Source organism: Nothoprocta perdicaria, unplaced genomic scaffold (genome assembly GCF_003342845.1).
Source record: "Nothoprocta perdicaria isolate Ctin4 unplaced genomic scaffold, notPer1 scaffold_17, whole genome shotgun sequence".
In the NCBI taxonomy this organism is placed as follows: domain Eukaryota; kingdom Metazoa; phylum Chordata; class Aves; order Tinamiformes; family Tinamidae; genus Nothoprocta; species Nothoprocta perdicaria.
Window position 1 is genome coordinate 6,850,229 of NW_020454871.1, and position 17,973 is coordinate 6,868,201.

Genomic DNA, 17,973 nt, shown 5'->3' on the forward strand with positions numbered 1-17,973 from the left:
CTGCATCACATAAAATAGGAAATTGAATCGGACACGCTGCTTAGCAACACGCGACTGTGCTCCAGCCCCGGGCGCAGCGCACAGACGCTGCGGTCCACAGCACCACCAGCTCCACGATACCTTTTCCTCCCTGTTTAGTGGTGCACACGCCGTAACAAGTCTCAGAATAAATTCACTGCATGCAAAGTTCAAAATCTGTCTGTGCATCATCCGCAGAATGGGTTTATGCAACACCCTTGGGGTTAACTTTTCCAGAGATGGGCACAGCCTTTACACGCTGTAAAAGCTGGGATTTTCTAACTGGGTTCCTTCTCGTAATAACATACTCATTTGGGACTAAAATTCTGCATTTTCCCTGTGAGTTTTAAGTACCAGAAATAAATTTTTATCTTGAGAGAAATTCTACTGAACTGCCAAACATCAATGTGAGAACTGATAGCTCCATCTTTTTTTTTTTTTCAAAAGCTAATGGGTTTCAAAACTGCTTGAAACGAGAATTTTAAAGGACAAAACACATTTAGCATTTAGTGTCTCAATATAAATTTAGACTAGAGAAGAAAAAATAATTATATATTTATAAAAATAAGAAGTATCACTAGTTTGAAGATGATTTTTTTTCAGTGCTAAAGATGAGATCTTTTTTTTTTTTCTGTGCCTCTATTGCAGAACATAAATCCCTCCTGTTTTCCCTTACTGCCTTTGCCAAGCCAAGCAAGGAGGAGACGTCCCCTGTGTGTATTCCTGTCCCAAAAGGATACCATGAGGCTTGCAGCCACTAATGTCGACAAAGCGTTTGCATTGCAGAAAAGGAGGTATTAATTGCCAGAGAGACTGAAATTTTAAAATAAATTCCTTTCTAAAAATTATCAAATAATTATCAGATATTGCTATTATTTAAATTATTGCTACAATGTTTAAGTAGAAAAATCAGGAGCGGGGGATTGTCCTGGTTGGCTTTCAAATCCAAACTGCAAAAGGTTGCTCTTCCTTTTTAAGCCATCCTAGAGTCATATTAAAAAATATTCATGGTAGCTGTGTGTTTAACAAGGGCCAATTAAAAATACTCAAAACATGAACAATATATTAAAAAATAGCTGCCTTTTAAACAAAAATTAGATACCTTATTTGTCCTCTGTTTTTTGTTCTGTTAGAGTAGATTTGGGACTTAAGGTTCTTAACATTATTCCGTTCAAAGAAAATGATAGAAACATCCCTTCCTTAAAGAAAATGTAAACTGACATTTCATGTCATTCTTTCTTTCTCGCCCAGAGCTAGCAGTTTAAGGCCAAACACTATTACACAGCTCAGGAGAAATTATGAAATTTGACAATACTGACACAACGTAGGTCAAGTCTCTCCTACCAAAGTATTAGCAGCAGTCTCACTATTGCCGTGGGACTCAAACCACAGCTTACCAGGGCAGGGTCTTGCTACCCCACAAAACCATTTTAATTACCTGTAATTACTGCTAGCAAGGTACAAGCACCTTGATCCATCTGCTGCAGTTCAGTGGTCAACTGGGGGGCGTCCGGACTCCCCAAAAATCACAGTACATGGGAAACAACATTTCATAGAGATGCAAAGATAGTGACCGTGACTATGCTGTGTGCAGCAGCCCTGCTCACCTGCATTTCGGGGGAACAACAAAGAGCTAGCACCAATTCAATAGCAACAGCATCAGGGGTGCAGATAAAATAAGTCAGTAAGACACATTTTTATCCATTTGCTCTTCCTGGGGGATGCTTGCTTGCAGAACTGGAAGGTTTTCCAAGTTTCAAATGGGCTCCAAGAATGTTTCATTTAACCTACTGATTAACCCAGGAAAGGCCACCCTCAAGCAGTTTTACATCTTTGACCTGGAAGCCTCAGCTACATTCCTGGATTTCTGCACCAAACTGCAAAACCTGCTGCTGCTCATGAAGGCACACCAGGAATAAGGCTGTGCCAGGCTGGGCTGTCCCACTGCTCTTACCAGATCATTTCAACCAGATAGCTGTGTACAACTGGATTATACAGTCGTTCTTCAAAAGTTACACCCTCTGTGCCATTAAGATGTATGTATTTTTCAGATTAAGTCATCTGACGGATCGTTTTCCCAGCTGCTGCCATGACATATGGGCTGCTGACAGTTTCATTTTCCATTAATTCTCTACAATTTGCAAACTTACTGCCAACATGATCACTGAAGAATAAATACTTCCGAAGAATCTGAACTACTAATACACAGCGTAACACATCTGCTGGGCTACCGGAGCTGCGCATGAATAAGGTGCTTGGGTTGCCTGCCATTAGCAACTCAACGACCTGACTAAAAATGTGCTCAGGTTTATCTCAGCTCATCATCTGCATAGTTTTTTATTCAGCATAGCTGATCCTTTGCTTAGTGACACTGCTGTATTGTCACAATTGGTGTAAATAGAATAATTAAGATAACTGGAATGAGATGATTAACACAGCAGGATTGGAAACGTCAAATCATTCTTCTTAGGAGAATCAAAAACACCTAAGCAAGCAATCTTATTTCACTACAAGCAGTAAATAAGCAGAAGCTCTCAGGTGGCCGCACATGAGCTTGTTCACCTCAATGTACTGCAGCATTTCTGAAGTGTCATCCAGTCCAGTTCTGGAGAACCAAGAGCCTCCTAAGGCAAATCCTGTCTCCCGCCGCTTCGCCGGAGTGCCAGGGTGCAGCAGCATTGGAAGCTGATGGCTGGCAGCAGAGCTGGCACATGAAGTTATGTTGCAGCTGTGCAGTGAACGGCACTGAGGCTGCTGTGGGAGCACAACTGCATTTCCACGAAACTTCAGCCCCAGGACCAGCTCCTGTCTTGCATGGAAAATTTTAACATCTCTCAAGCTAGAACTCCATTTCAGAGATGGTAGAAGCAGATGGAAACCACACAGTACAATGCAACTGCATCCATTTTACGCCAGGCTTTTAATTTGTCCAGGTAACCCTAAAACTACATTATTGTACTTGTTCAGGCATGCAGATGTCTCATAAATTATTTAGCTACATGTGCCTCTAAGCCAAAGGCATGTTTCCTTTTAGATATGTGCAAGTACTGCCAAACTCAAGGAACAGTATCACTGAACTGTTTCTGAAATTCTTGACATGTGCAAATGCCAAACATGATTAAGAAAAAGACCTTTCCCTCTGGTAGCATTGACACAAAGTTCAATCCCTAGCTGCCCACTGCGAGTTTTCCATGTTGTTTCGACAAGTTAATTTCAGTTTTAAAAATATAAGAAAAAGAACCAGAAAAATAAAGACCTAACAAGCAAAGTGAATCCCATGCATACAGCAGGTTATGCAGCCAATGCAGATTTATGGGAACAGCAAACGCTACAGAGGCAGGACCATTTGCTGTGATGTATTGTTCAGTTGAGAGCCTGCCCCGGTTTCTGCACCTGAGCTACTACATGCAAATGGGTCCCTTTCATGCAGGTCCTTTTGGACAGAAAGCTGTTCTTCAGCCTGCGTCCCCCTCGCAATGCACTGTTCTTCTGTCCACGGGGAGACCATCTCAATTATACAAATCCGCAACGGCTGTACAAAACTGTAGTTTTGTAGCTGCGTAGTATTTAGCACCTGCAGTTTTTACAAGGATGCAACCATCTCCACAGGAGAAGGAAATGTTCTCAGCTTTTTTCAGGCAACCTTTATTGTGCATCATTAAGGCTCCGGCCTGCTGCGAGTTGCTTTGTTTTCACTTCTAAGTTATACTTACGACTGCTTTTCAGTGCCTGCCCCACGCTGCTTTCCTTTCCTTTTGTTGCCTTTTGAAGGTGAATGTTGTCTGCCAGGACAAACCTCGTATTTGTTAACGCTGCTGGTTTTCTTTGATGAAAGAGCCCCCGTCTAGCTTGGCTGCCTGCTTGTTCACAGCTGGTGGGACACACAAGCCGCACCGCAGGCTTGCAGCCTAGGAGAGGAGGAAGACGAAAGGGAACGTGATAGCTCATTTTCCCTAAAACTTGCAGAGTGTGTCCTTATGAACAGCACTTTACAAGTGTTGCAAAGCCTGTGGCTCCTGCCAAGCAGAGGCCAGGAGGCAGAAGGCTGTGGGGAAGGGACACAGGGACCCCTCAAACTTCAGGGCTGTCCAGGGCAGCCTCACTTCCAGGCTGGGAGGGCAGTGCTGACAAACGCGGGCTGGTTAATGAAGCTGGCGTATGAAGCAGTGATTGATACAGAACCAAAGTACCCCAGCAAAAGTCACCCTCGTCACCCTGCCATGCAGCCAGCTGTGGGTGCTGCTCTTCAGCAATACCCAACACATGTTTCAGGCAAGAAAAGCACTTAGCACTCAGGTTTGTTGTCTTTGAACAATCACACATGTAGTGTACTTCAGAAACACAGAGAAGTGCTGCTGAGCTTACTCATGTTAAACGTGGACTTGTACAAGAAGTCTTGAAAGACTCAGGTTTCAAAAATGAATTAGGTTTCAAGCAGACAGAAGCAACCTCTAAGCATCACCTAAGCACCTGCCCGGGCAACGCAGCCTCACAGTGTGCCTGTGGGCCACTTCTATTTATAGAGGGAACACAAGGGAGTCGCTTGGACGGGAACCTGCCTGACCATGCCTGGGTGTACATACATTTGAGTCACAGCGTCTGTTGACATACAGTTCCTGGTACCGGCCTCTGCCATTTTATCTCAAGATAAGAGTTCCCGCTCCACCTGGGGCAAAGCGACTGCTGCTGCTGTCGTTGGGCTCCCTTCTCATCTTCCTGAAGGCTGCAGGGCTGCACAGTCAACTAGAGCTTCCTTGTCATGCTTAACTTTATTCATCATTAACACAGGATAAACCAGATTTTGCTTTCTGAGTTTAGTTCTCTTTCTAAGGTGACTTCAGTGCTGCTCTCTAGGAGCAATGAGCTGGAAATGTAATAGCAAGTGACAGGTACCATCTATCACCTTCACAGGAGAGTAACCTCGGATGGCTTTGAAGATCAGCATTAGGAAACACACTTTAGTTTTCTGGAGTGAAATGAGCCCCAGGCTGCTAACAGTCAAAAGTTAATGCTACTGTTCTTTGAGAGTTTTCATAAAATAGGACTGATGGTTGTAACCACTCGCTACGAGAAACACCCATTCCATAATTGGGAATCTCAGCCTAGCATTTCAGGCTTAAATAGGTCCATACTAGCACAAAAGCTGTGTGCCTTGCCCTATACCTTGTTCACACTGAGCATTTTGCCCTCTAGGAATGTAGTTCTGTGATCTTCCAAAGCACTAAAACAACAAAACAACGACAATATATATGGGCTAAGGGTGCCTTAAGTATCAGAGAAATGATTTTAGGGTTGATAAAGGGAATTATAGTACACACTGATATTGTGTGAGACACTGTATTGTCAGATTTGAACTAGCCTCAGCTCTTCACCATGCAGGGAAAAAGGCCATTTTCATGATGTTTGTAGATACAAGTGCTCACCTGAAAAGCAACATTGACCTTCAGCTACTCATACACCGCTGCATGTGCTGAGCCAGCTACTCTCAGCTCAAGCTGGAGCACCTCAATATAATGACACAGAATAAAGAAAGCAAAGTTGGGTCCTACATGAAGCTGAGCACCTTTGGTTCCTAATAAGCTTCACTGATGTACAGAAGATCTTTTGCATTCATTAAGGACAAACTAATCTCCTGTAAGTTATTGTAATAAAAATACTCCATGTTTTTACCACACTTGTTCATACAGTAGGCAAACCAGAATAGTTCTCCAAGTCCTAAACTTCTCTCACTACTTCTCCATAAAATAAATCAGGTATTAGCATTTAAATAAAATTCAATAAATTCACATTGTATTTTTTGTATTAGTGGCATCCAGCTAAATGAATTATAGCTGGATAAAACTAATTGTTTCATGATTTTGGATGATAATGTTTCCTATGTGCATTACAGTACGTTTATCTTACCAGGGAGTTCAGTATAGACGCTTCAAGACATTTAAGAGTTCAGTGTGCTTTATGCTTTAAAATAGAAATCTAGTAACAGTTATCTCACATGCCCATTTTTAAAAAGAAAACAACAGAATTAATAGGAAATAAAGATTATTCCTTATTCATGCTAGGCCTGACTCCAACACTGGTAATCAGACTGACTGTTAAGTTGCACCACAAATACTTCTGTTGTATTTAGTGGAAGCGCTAAGGCAGGCAAATATGGCCTAGCTAGAGGTGGGAGAATTTAGGATTCTCTGATTCCAAGGTTTATTATTAACAGAACACTCAGTTACTCACACCCCACAAAATGGTTTCAGCTGAACAGTTAAACCACTACTCGGAGAAAAGCACACATGTGATAAAGAGAATGAAAAAGCTTACTGACGTATTGATATATGGCTGATAAGGAAAACAAAAACCTACTTAAAAAAAAGAACCCGACAGTTGAGTTGTAGTCAAAGGCAGAAGCAGCATCTAGTCCCTTTTCTTACCAGACTTCGAGATGTTTGCAGCAATGCTGAAGATACTGCTCATTCTATCCACGCTGGCAGGTAAGAAAACAAACTCATTCAAGGAACGGGTCAAAACTAGGGAGCAGACAAACCAGGCTGGCAAACCAGAAGAGCATTCAAGGTTTATTTCTAAAGGGAATGAAAATTACGATTATAATGCTATATCATTACCATGGAAAAGAAGATGATGACCCCTTACTGATAGAGTATTTTGCTCAGGAATATGGTTTGAGCTTTGCTTACAGTAAATTAATGCTTTGTTCTAAAGCCAGAAAGAGGCAAAGAGCTCATGCGTAGACTTAAACTGTTTTGCTAGCGTTTCAAGGTTATGCTTTCTCACTTTGGGGTTTTGTCTCCTCTTTATACTAATCATGTAAAATGACACCTTGATTCAACTCTCATCAAAAATCAGAGACTGCTTAAATATTAGCATAAAAATAATCTACTGGATTTCAATGAAGTTAAACATAGACACAATACACTTTAGAAGCAAGAATTTAGATGGCATATTACAGATTATACAAATCAAGGATTTACGTGGTGATTACACATAATTCATTCTTTGAAGGTCATTTCTCTGTGTTAAGCCTTTATTTTAATACAAACAGAAACAGACATTTTAAGTCTAATGGTACAAGGCAAACGGCCTCTGTAGCCTCTAAAGAAAATGAAAGTTGGTTTCCACACTTTCTCTTCAAGAGGGAACTTTCTGTTTGGGATTTCATAGAAATATTTTAAACGGTTGTTCCTGAGGTTTGCATGATCTCTCTCTCACACACACACACACAAAACCCATAGCTTTTGCCTTAGAAATTAAAAGGAGTTCAGTGTTAGTACGGATACTTGACGAACAGCAACCTCTAATTTTAAAGTTCTGGATATAAGACTAACACTGTGCTCAAATTGAGGGGAACCACAAACTGGGGATTTTGCAGCAAAAGGTCAGTAAACTTATATTTACTCTGTTAGCATAAAAAACCTGCAGTGACTTTCCCTGTAGTAAGCAACAGCCTTATAGTAATAGTGAAGAAGGAGGAGATAGATCAACTATTTTTAACAACAGGTTAAGTCTTGTTCAAATAAGCTCTCTCTCTAAGTTATACCTTCGTCATGCACTTTTTCAAGTCAACAGGACAGTGTGTATGAGATGCGATTATTAGTCTGGAGGTGCAAACAGTGAATTAAATCCAAAGCAAAGGTCCCACTACCCTCATCGGTGCAGGAGTGGACGCGCGGGTCCAGTCTGCTCCATGCGCAGCCAAAAGCACTTCCTTACTGCCAGTCATAGCGTTCAACAGCATTGCTGGACAGAGACACTTTTACAGTTTCACTAGAACTGAGCAAAACTATGTCTATTCCTACTAAATGTATTTTACTACAATATACAGCTTCATGGTAGTTACCATGTTTTGCAGTCACTTGCACTAAAATTAATTTCCATTGGAAAAGCTTATAATGTTCATGCTCTGTGGCACTCCTGTCTTCAGAAACATAAAAAGATGGAAGAAATATATGGTGCAAATAATTGGAAAAGGAACATTTTCAGTAGAACGTCACTGCACTGAAAGACCACAGCTCTATTTCAATGACCAGAAATGATCAGAAAACAATGATCAGAAAACAAATATTTCCAGTAAACCTGGAAGTATTATTGTGGCAAGAAACTATCATCCTCCAGCAAAAACAACTCTAAAGTTGAGAAGAACAGTGAAGAGTGACACCTGCAATAGTATTATATGGATATTATAATAGACAACAGTAAGGATTAAACTACTGTGAACTCACAGGACAAGCAACATTGAGATCTTTCTTTCCAAGACACAATCAATACAAAATTAGATCAGTTTGCAGCCATTCCTGTGAGACTTATTTTACTTGCCATGATTTGAGCTCACTAGTTCTCAGCTTAGCCATCACAGACATGGAAAGTGGATTATTCCTTTTTTTTTAATATTTGAGCCATAAAACAAAGAAAACAGGCTTCTGACCCAAAAACACAGATTTACATGTTCGAGGAGCTGATGAATGTGGAATATTTACAGAGTTAAAATCATTATAATGAAAATGCTTAAAAGGATATAATTGATATTTCTTTTTTAAACAACATTTCCTCTCATATGGCAGATAATCTGAGCAAAGTACTCTTTTTGATGTTACTGAAGGTTCTGCTGAAACTCTTAAAGGCAGCACCTTAACAGGCAGAGATATTCCATCACGATAAGAACATTTTGCATGTCTTGCATCTAATGTTCATCCATCCACAGGAAGTTATCTAACATGATGTTCTTGCCTCACTTATTATTTTACCACAGAAAACTCCAACAGACATATTTTCCAGCATCAAGTGTTTTCACCTTCAGAATCTTTTGATAATGGCTTTAAAATTGGACTCAATACTCCAGCAAAAGCCTGAAATCCAGACTTCTACGGAGACACGTCACCATTTCTATTAACACCATTTCAGTGGAGGACAGAAAGGGACAAATGGTGACAGATGGTACACAATTCCTGTCACTAACATGGCTCTGCAGACAAGACTGATCTGAGCATTATGTATTTGCTCCCTTTTTGTTCAGAGCATGCTAAAAAGGGTTGATCAGATTGCCCCCACATTTCTCATAACCTTCACAATAAAAGCAGTTCCAAAAGTTTAGCTTGAGATTTGCAATACAAGGCATCAGAAGCAAAAGACTTTGGCATATGAGCACTAAGAAGCCTAAACAAAAGCAAAGTAAATAGCAAAGGGAAACAGGGACAGCTGCAGGATCCCAGGCTGTGGGAACATGGCAGCACTGATGAGTTGGAGGTGGGACATTGGAATGTAAGCAGATGGTGACCCACAGGTAGAGAAGATGAGACCTCAGAAAAAGAGCTGTGCAAAAAGAGGGTGAGAAAGGTGTAAAAGAAGGTTAGAGACAGCTGTGAATAAGAGTGTGAAGTTCAGAAGCTCACTAGGAGTGTGGAAAGAAGGTCTGGTTTAGCTGCAGGCCCTTTGAGAGAATACAAGTCTTTGCAGGTAAGAATGAGTATTTTTTAGGGACTCTTTTTTTCTTTTTTTTTGAAATCTTATTTGTTTTAAAGGGTCAGGAGTTCTGGGAGATTTATTTCTTTGTTAGCTTTTACTCACTCCTAGTTTGTTATCACTGACATTTCCACACAAAGCCCAAGACTGACTGTTCTAAACAGAGCAATGCTGGACACACACAGGTTTCTCTCGAAGCCGGGTGTGAGGAGGCTCGGCCCGGCTGACAGGGCAGCACTGCTGATGTTTCTCCTCCCTACTCCTTGTTTTGGCAGGTCTCAATGTCAGCAGCATCACGGTGACCGTTCCACAACCGACGGTGAATGTCACTTCAGGTGGCAACATAACTCTCCTCTGCACGTTCACAGGCTATGAGCCACAAGGAAACGTCTTAATTCAGTGGAGTTTTTACAGCGCCAAAGAGAGCCAACTGCATGCAGTAAGATATTTATTTATTATTGATATGAAGATATATTTAATACATCCCTTAAGTCCTTTTAAGAGCCTGTTTTATATTACCTTTGCTAAGAATATTGTTACATTTAATAGAGCTTTCCTCGCTACAGATCCAGTAGGCAGCGAACATTGGTACTCCCACCTTAAAGACCAGGGAGAATGGCATTAAGGGCCAGATGCACAAAGTACCTTGGCTCCTGGCATGCCTGAACTCCTACAGAAACTTATGGGAAGGTACTACCAGAGGATTTAGATAGATACCTTGCTCCAAGTCATGCAGGAAACTTGGAGCGCAGCAATGAGCGGGTACCCAAAACCCATGCTCATGCTCTTGCTCCTAGACCAGCTCCTCCTTCTCTTGCCCAAGAGATAACTCCTCTATTGCCAAGATTACCTCCTGGGTAAAACACTCCTGCCTTGACAATCCTCATTTAAGGGTCAAATGATAGCTCGCAGGCTTAGTCATTACCATCGTCATCACACAAAGCTCAGTGACAGGGACAGCATGTAACAAGAGACTCCAGAAATGTGTCCTACCAAGAAACCAGCCACAGCAAACTTGGGTTAGTGCTTGCAGCAGCCCCACGGATACCACTGTGGCAGCAGAATAACTATACATCAAGTACAGATACTCCCTGTGGCACCAGACGACGCACAGTAGGATGGAGCCTAGCACAGAGATGGCACCGTGCTCGGAAGGGCACCGAGCACTGGGGAGCTACATGCCTCAAGCGGAGCCTGGGGCTCCCCGTGGCTGTAAAGAGCAGCCTGGTCTTGCCTGGAAGGAGTCAGGATGGGCTGTGCAACCTCCTACAAAATGTACTCACTCCAGCACCCAGACTTGGAGATATCAGTTCATCCTATGATTTTGTGGGGAAACAAATCCCTGAATCTCACCTGAAGGGCAATATGCAGGCTATGTCAGCAGGGCTGGAAGGTGCTGAGCAACCAGCACCACCCTTCCTCTGCAAGGAGAAATGCTGATTAGAAGTGTTACTACATCCTTCACAATGACTGTGATTTTTTCAATGCCCCAGTGCTGGCTGGTGCTGTTCAGACAGGCCATCCCTCCCTTTTCCCTCCTAGTTTCCACCTTGCAGCTAACACTTTTCTTTGGAAAGTTCAAGCTTCTGCTTGATGTTACCCTGAGAATCAGTACAAGCAAATCATAGTAATTTAGACTAGTGGTATGCTCCACACATGATATTTCTGTCAGGATAACAATTTCCTAATGATGTTATGTTAGAAGGTTTGCTGTCACTCACAGATTCATCTCTCTGATTTGGTTTATAAGTGACAGTAAGATGGGACTGTAATTTGCAGAATGTACAATACAAAACATCTTTGGCACCAGACAGAAATAGCCAAGATGTCAGAAATACCAACTGAATAGATTAAAAGCTCACCCTATTGCAGCATATCTGAGCCCTTGCTAAGGACTGTATCCCTGATAAGTGCACACCATGGGCCCACCCTGGACCTGACTCTGAATCCTAGGCTGATACACAGGCGCCTTCCCTGACTAATTGTATGAGCAGTCATTACTCATATCATTGGCTTTATTCAAGTCAAAGCTATTTTCACAGTGAAATATTCATGAAAGGGTGGTAGCTTCAGATTGTCTACTGAAGTTGTACATAGTATAATGTAATTATACTATTATTGTTACATCATGTAGTATAATATGACTAATTTTGGTCCACTGTGTTGTACCATAAATTCTAATCGCTCATTCAAGTGGGAAGAGCAGATCGGGGACAGGATTAAGCCTATTTTCTACAGATTTGCTTATGGTCTCTCTGCTTTACACACATCAAATTTTCCATAATGCAACACAGTAAATAAAATACATTTTCTGGTCACAACCAAGACAGATGAGCGGATGGAGCAAGTTACCACTGCAAGACAGCTTGGAGGGAAAAACAGTCACTTTCAAGAGATCCAGGAGGGAAAAACTATTTGTAACCTGTGACCAGTGATGAGAAAAAAAATCCATGAGGATTGTAAGCTTAAAACACCATGGGTGGTTCAGAGCACATTCAACGAGGACCAACTAAATGTCAGGGAAATGCTATGGATCAATCCCTTCAGCACTTGCTCTCGGCTGCAGCTCCCACCAAGGCCAAGGGGAAGGTTGTGCCCGGGAGGGCTGCAGCAAACCCTATGGGGGAAAACTACCACATACAACTAGTTGCACACAAAATCGCCTTTCTCACCACAACGCACAGGCATTTTTAATGGATGATTGGTGTTTTCAGTGAACAAAGCCAACTCAACCTGGGAAGGCCGTGAGGGAGCGACTAACCCTGCTCCCGGCGCAGTGAGAGGGCAGGCGCGTGCAGTGCCGTGGGGATGCCCCACGGAGCTGCCCCACGGACGCCTGCAGGCAGCACCCGCCGCTGCCCCTTGCCAAGCGCCGCGGGCCCCGTGGCCCCCGGTCACGTAGCCCTCATCTGCATCCAGCACGGCAGCTCCGCACCACGTGGAGCCCCCTCACAGTGAAACCAACTGCGTTGGGACACGCACTGAGAAAGGCCTGGGCCTGCCCACGGAAAAGAGCCATGTGGGGAGACTATTCAATATCATTGAACATGAAATCAGATATTCAGCCTGTCTTTAAACATGGAGCCATCAGAGGCTGCTATTTCCATTCCAAGCGGGTGGCTTTTCTGGGCTTCAGAGGGGATGGAGCGGGTGAAAGCATGTCTGTTTTTTCTGCCAGGAGCTTTAACCAAAAAGCATCTCTCTCTCTACAAACCTGGCCTTGCTCCGATTCTTTGGCGTGAAGCTGAAGTTTTCCTACTTCATTCCAAGTAGGAAATCCAGGCATAAAAATGCATGGCACTGCTGCAGACTGCCTGCTATGGCTCACATTGTCTAGAGGATATTAAAATGGCAAATCAAAAATACATTTAACATTCTGATTAGCTGACGAAAGCATCTGAATTGAACAAACTGTCATAAGTCTTCTAAATACCAAAGAGTAGCTTGCATTTTAGATGTGATGAAAATTATTTAATTTTATTAGATATTTTTTCATAAAAATAATTAAATACATAAATATTGTCTTATAAATAGTTTATATTTCCCTGAAAAGCTTGGTTGAAAATTCTAGTTTTGTTCATAATTCGCCTTTTTTTCCATGTATAATGTTTTCAACTTTCATTTTTGAGGCAGAAAATGTCTGCCAAGTATTTTAAAGAGAGGACGAAACTTAGAAAAAAAATGCAAGAAATACTTATTCTACCTGTCTCAATGACCTGTTATTCAGGTGACAGGTATGTCTGCAGTAATATGATTAAGGAGAGGTGGTGCTCTATAATAAAGAAAATTTTGCTTTTAATTAAAAACATTTATTTGCAGAATTGGGAATATGGCCTTTTTTCTCCACAGAGGCAACAAATACTAGCACATAATCCTAATAGTACAAGCTCTTAGCATTAATTAAGGTCTATTTATGTCATTAAAATGCTTTAAGCCAAAGCACTGCTGAAAATGAGGCTTACATGACTAGATTTTAAGACATAAAATATAATAAGAACAGAGGCCACACGTACTCTTTCTAAAAAGAGTGTCACAGGATTTTACACTGTCATTTATGGTATAGATTTTGCAAGGGTTTGAGATATGTAAGTTCAGCTACAGTCCTGACTTGAGTGAAACTAATAAGACGAAGATCAGGGCAGGTGCCAGCATTAATTAATGCCCCACAGTTTTCAATAGCAGTATTTACCTTGCTTCAAGGTCAGGCAGGGCAGCTCATCAGTTCACAGGCCAGATGCAGCACCAGTTTGCAGCCCTGGTTTTGTTCAGCTGGTGGGTGCTCCTTGCTGTTTGTTGTGTTTTCAGATCCTGGGCTGCTCTGCCCACCTTGCACAGTGCGGGCACAGGTGCTCAGCAGTTAAAAGCACTGACAGTTACACAGGAGAAGACAGAATACCACAGAGCAGCTGCCTGCAGACCAGGTGATGAGGCGCGAGGCAGCAGTCTGTGCTCTGTGCAGCTAGATACGGTGTGTGCATGCATGTCTGTATGCACATCTCTGCTAACTAGAGCCCAACTTCTCATCCTGAGAAGTTTCTCCATTTCCCTTATCTGAAATAAATATTGTAAATATCAGCAAATGGAAAGTAAGATGCCATGCGTATTTTTAATCTTTCCTTCTTGCCATTTACTCCCTAGCAATATGTCTTTGCAATGAGCATACTTTATTTTTAAATAATGTCTGCCAGTCAAGGATCTGAGAGCTTTCCAAATACCGAACAATCCCCATTTTACCTACAGACAAACTAAGGCAAAAACTAGTTACTCGTTTCCTGCCAGGCGCTGAAGTACCAGAACCAGCCTGGCGTGGTTCATAAGCTAAAGCCCCAGGCCCTACCAGGATCTACATCTGTGCTTCATTCTATTCGCTGTGAGTCACTTGGCTGACGGGAGTGGAAAGCGCACAGCGGAGGGCCTGGGAGGCTGCCGCCCGCCGCTGAACCCGCGCAGGCGACGCCGCAGCCTTGCAAAGCTGAACACGGCTCCCCAGGCCGGGCAGAGCTCAACCGGGTGCCTCCTGATGCCGACCACCCGTGCTGACAGCAAGGGAAATGCCCCAGGCACTATGTGGCCACCCAGAACATGCCCTGGGCTGTATTCCCAGTGGAAGTTATGGACTAAATGCCAGACAAGTCGAGGCAATCAACTACTATCGTTTGCAGGAGAAACTAATTATTGACAGACCCGTCACAAAAATATTCTCTAAAAAAAGAAAAAAAGTAAGCTGGAAATATTTGTGTATGGTGACAATGAGATAGTTTTGGTAAAGCCACTAATGGACAGCTCAAAGGGAAAGTGTTAACAGTATGCAACAGCAATAATATCTTCTATTTAATTTATAATGTAGCTTTTATCCTGAAAGAGCCCTGCATTTTCCCCCCAGCTATACTATCAAACAAGTATCACTCAGCTTCCAGAGGGAAAGGAAGTCCCTCTGAGGGACTTCCTCAGAAGAAAGAGGATGAAGAAAGAGGAGTCTTCTTCACTAGAAAAAACACACAAGAGCCACATGGAGCTCTTCCCCAAAGAGAAGGGCAGTGAAACTTTCTAACCAGGCTTTAAGACCTGACCACTTTCCAAAATCTTCACAGAAAGGAACAGGCTTGTGCTAAGCCAGGAGATGATGGGGGTCCTGAGGAACAGCTCATGGTGGGGAATTTAGTCTGAGAAGAGATGAAGAAAGGACCTGAGCACAGCCCCCTCTGCTCCTTTCACCTGGAACCCTGAGCTAGACTAATACAGACTACCAGCAGTCTCCAAACCAGCACAGCTCTGCCATCTGCCACAGGACAAGGTGCCATGGGCCACCCTGTCCTGTAAGACAGTGCAGGGTTCTCCTAAAAATCAATGGAAGAACAAATGTCTCTCCACATGATAATGTAATGGCCAAGCTTTCCAGAGATTCCAGCACACGCTAGCAGGGAATTACTGTCCATTGCCTGTTGGAGTCTCCTAGCACTGGTCTGCAGATAGCCAAACACACTGTTACATGGAAGCAGAAAAGAGTGAGCATGCAAGGAAAGTGAAAAAGAACAGAAAACAATCAGTTTGGAGCTGGTGTGTTTGGAGCAAATACTACATTATGGTCTTAGTTCGTTTAACTTTAGATAAAACTTAGAAATAAGATTGCATTGCATTCTCATGCTCTTTCTGAGGGCTTGAGACATCATGTGCAACCCCCTCACTTCAGGGGAGCTGTGCAGTGCAGGCTCTTGGCTTTGAAGGAACATTTAAAGTTTCATTCAACTCTCAGACAAGCGCATTTCTACTCAAATACAGCATTCCCCGTGTGCCTATATTCACAGTATGGATGAAAAGTCAGTCAGTCAATGTCAAAAGATGGTGTATGTGACAGATGCACGGGGAAGATGTAGCTCGACACACAAGGTAAGAAAAACAACACCAACAATCTTAAGGAAAAACAAGAGCTAAATAGCTTCTGCTAGATTTATGCTGCTATGAGAAATGAAATCTTGTTCTGGATTAAAATGCTAATACTACACATGGACTGAAATGAGCTGAATCAGAATTTTTAACTCACTCACCTTTAACTCACCTTTATTGCATTTTCCACAATCAAAATTATTTGAATGTAGCTGCTGTTCTTTCCCACAGCTCTTCTAGGCGGCTGAACGCTTGAAGCTTTGGCATTTCTCCCCAAGGGGTATCTGAAGGGCATGTCCCCACACCAGCAGCCTCTGGGTCTGGATGTGAGCAAGTCTGAGCAACCCAATTTTTGAGGGTAGATATTTACATGCAAAAAAAACACCTCATCCTGGATCTTGTTTCTAGAATAGCACATTTTGATATGTGACCTAAAGCCTAAGGTGACTCTACAGTGGCTTCCTTTCAGTTGTGAGCTGACCACTGCCCCAGCCATTCCAAACCTTTATTTAGTGGGATTCTTGTCTCCACATTAAGCAGGATATAGGTCAAGTAAAGGTTTAACAATAACTGCTACAGAGCAGCTTTATCAAATACACCAAGAAAACAGTTTCTGCTTGATGTGCTACAGAAATTACTCACTAATAGCCCAGCAAGGATGGCACATGTGAAAGAGCCAATCCTCAAAAGCAGATTGCACAGGAAGCTGCTTAATGATTAGTTCTCTAAAAGCTTCTGACTCCTTTCCTTTCTCCTTCCAGTGATGCTCAATTGTGACAAGAGGCTTCTAGTCATTATTAACATCTTCAGTTGCCCATGCAAAAATTCCAGTGCCAGTACTGCAGGGCATAAATATTCCTGCTAAAGGCTGGCAAGGCAGTTTCAATAAAAATGTGTAAAAAGAAGCCCCAGGTTGAAAAAAAAAAAAAAGGCAGCTGGGGCCAGACTCAGCCACATGACACAAGCCACAGAAACCAAGGCATGTGGGAGCATTTGCTTCCTTTGCTGGCTGTGTTCAAAACCAGGCCTTAGGCTTTAATTAACACTTTCCGTATGCAGCATTTGCTCTCTAATTAGACAAGAAGATGTTTCAGGAAGTGATGTATACACATTCTTTCCCTTGTCATTATTTTATAAATTCTACCTGTACTCAGAATTCAGGAAGGCATGTTATCAAACTGGCAAAGCTGTTAACATTCCCCTTTATTTTTACCTTTTCATATTTCGTTTCCTATTAGTTTGAGAAAATGTCAAACAGCTAATGCTCAATAGCATGGCCCTCTGAATGCCTGAGCTGTGCAGCTCTGGGGGACAAATTCACACTGTGGATCAGACTCTGATGGTGAATGCATCAGCCCACGGAAAGCCCTCTAGACAGGATGCTGCAGCTTTGCAGCTGTCAGTGGAAGAAAGTGAGAAGGGGCTGGAGGAGGGAAGACAGGTATCGAGAAGTCACGTCCCCAAACAGGAATTTGACACAACCATGAAGGTTAAGTGGGACATTGTGAAACTTATTTCCAAGTACATCTCATTTTACAGATTTCACATCTAGATGTACGAGGCTAAACAGCAATGTAATAAGAACAGGAGATGGGGGTAGGAGGGACCCAGAAATTATGTATTAGTCCATCCAAGACATCTGAAAGACACATATCTATGCAAATTCTATATCTATTTGTCCTGTCCCAAGAAGAGAAAGGAAGCAGATGGAAGGATGTCTCTTCTATTTTACTGTCCGCTTTTTCACATGCCCATATCACTCCATGGAAGGCATGAGTGAGAAGGACAAGGAAAACCTGTAGGTGGATTTCTCATTCTCTGCCGAACATCTGGAAGTTTCTGAAAATCCCAATGTGGCATCAGCTTTGTCTATCACTTTCTCTTGAGGCAAATATTTTTCTCATCATTATACAAGAAAGAGAGGAGCTTTCCCATGGTCAAGGGGAAGGAGAAGCAATGGGCCTGTGATTTCATGAAACTCCCTCTAGAGTCAGGGAGACATTTTTCGGGCAACCTGTCTGTTTTCTAGAGATCAGTGTATCAGATTCGGAGTTATGAGGATCAACAATTTTAGGAGGGACAGCATGGCAGGGGTTTTTTTTTTTT

At 42.4% G+C, this 17,973-nt stretch overlaps 1 protein-coding gene across 1 annotated transcript in view; it reads left to right on the top strand.

Annotated features, from left to right (window-relative positions):
* Positions 1-6,463: 6,463 nt before the first annotated feature.
* Positions 6,464-17,973, top strand: part of VSIG1 (V-set and immunoglobulin domain containing 1) — a 20,713-nt gene continuing 9,203 nt past the window's right edge. The window contains exons 1-3 of the mRNA XM_026035962.1: positions 6,464-6,500; positions 9,759-9,922; positions 15,763-15,870. Of these exons, the coding sequence (XP_025891747.1) occupies positions 6,464-6,500; positions 9,759-9,922; positions 15,763-15,870 (309 nt within the window). The remainder of the gene's footprint in view (positions 6,501-9,758; positions 9,923-15,762; positions 15,871-17,973) is intronic.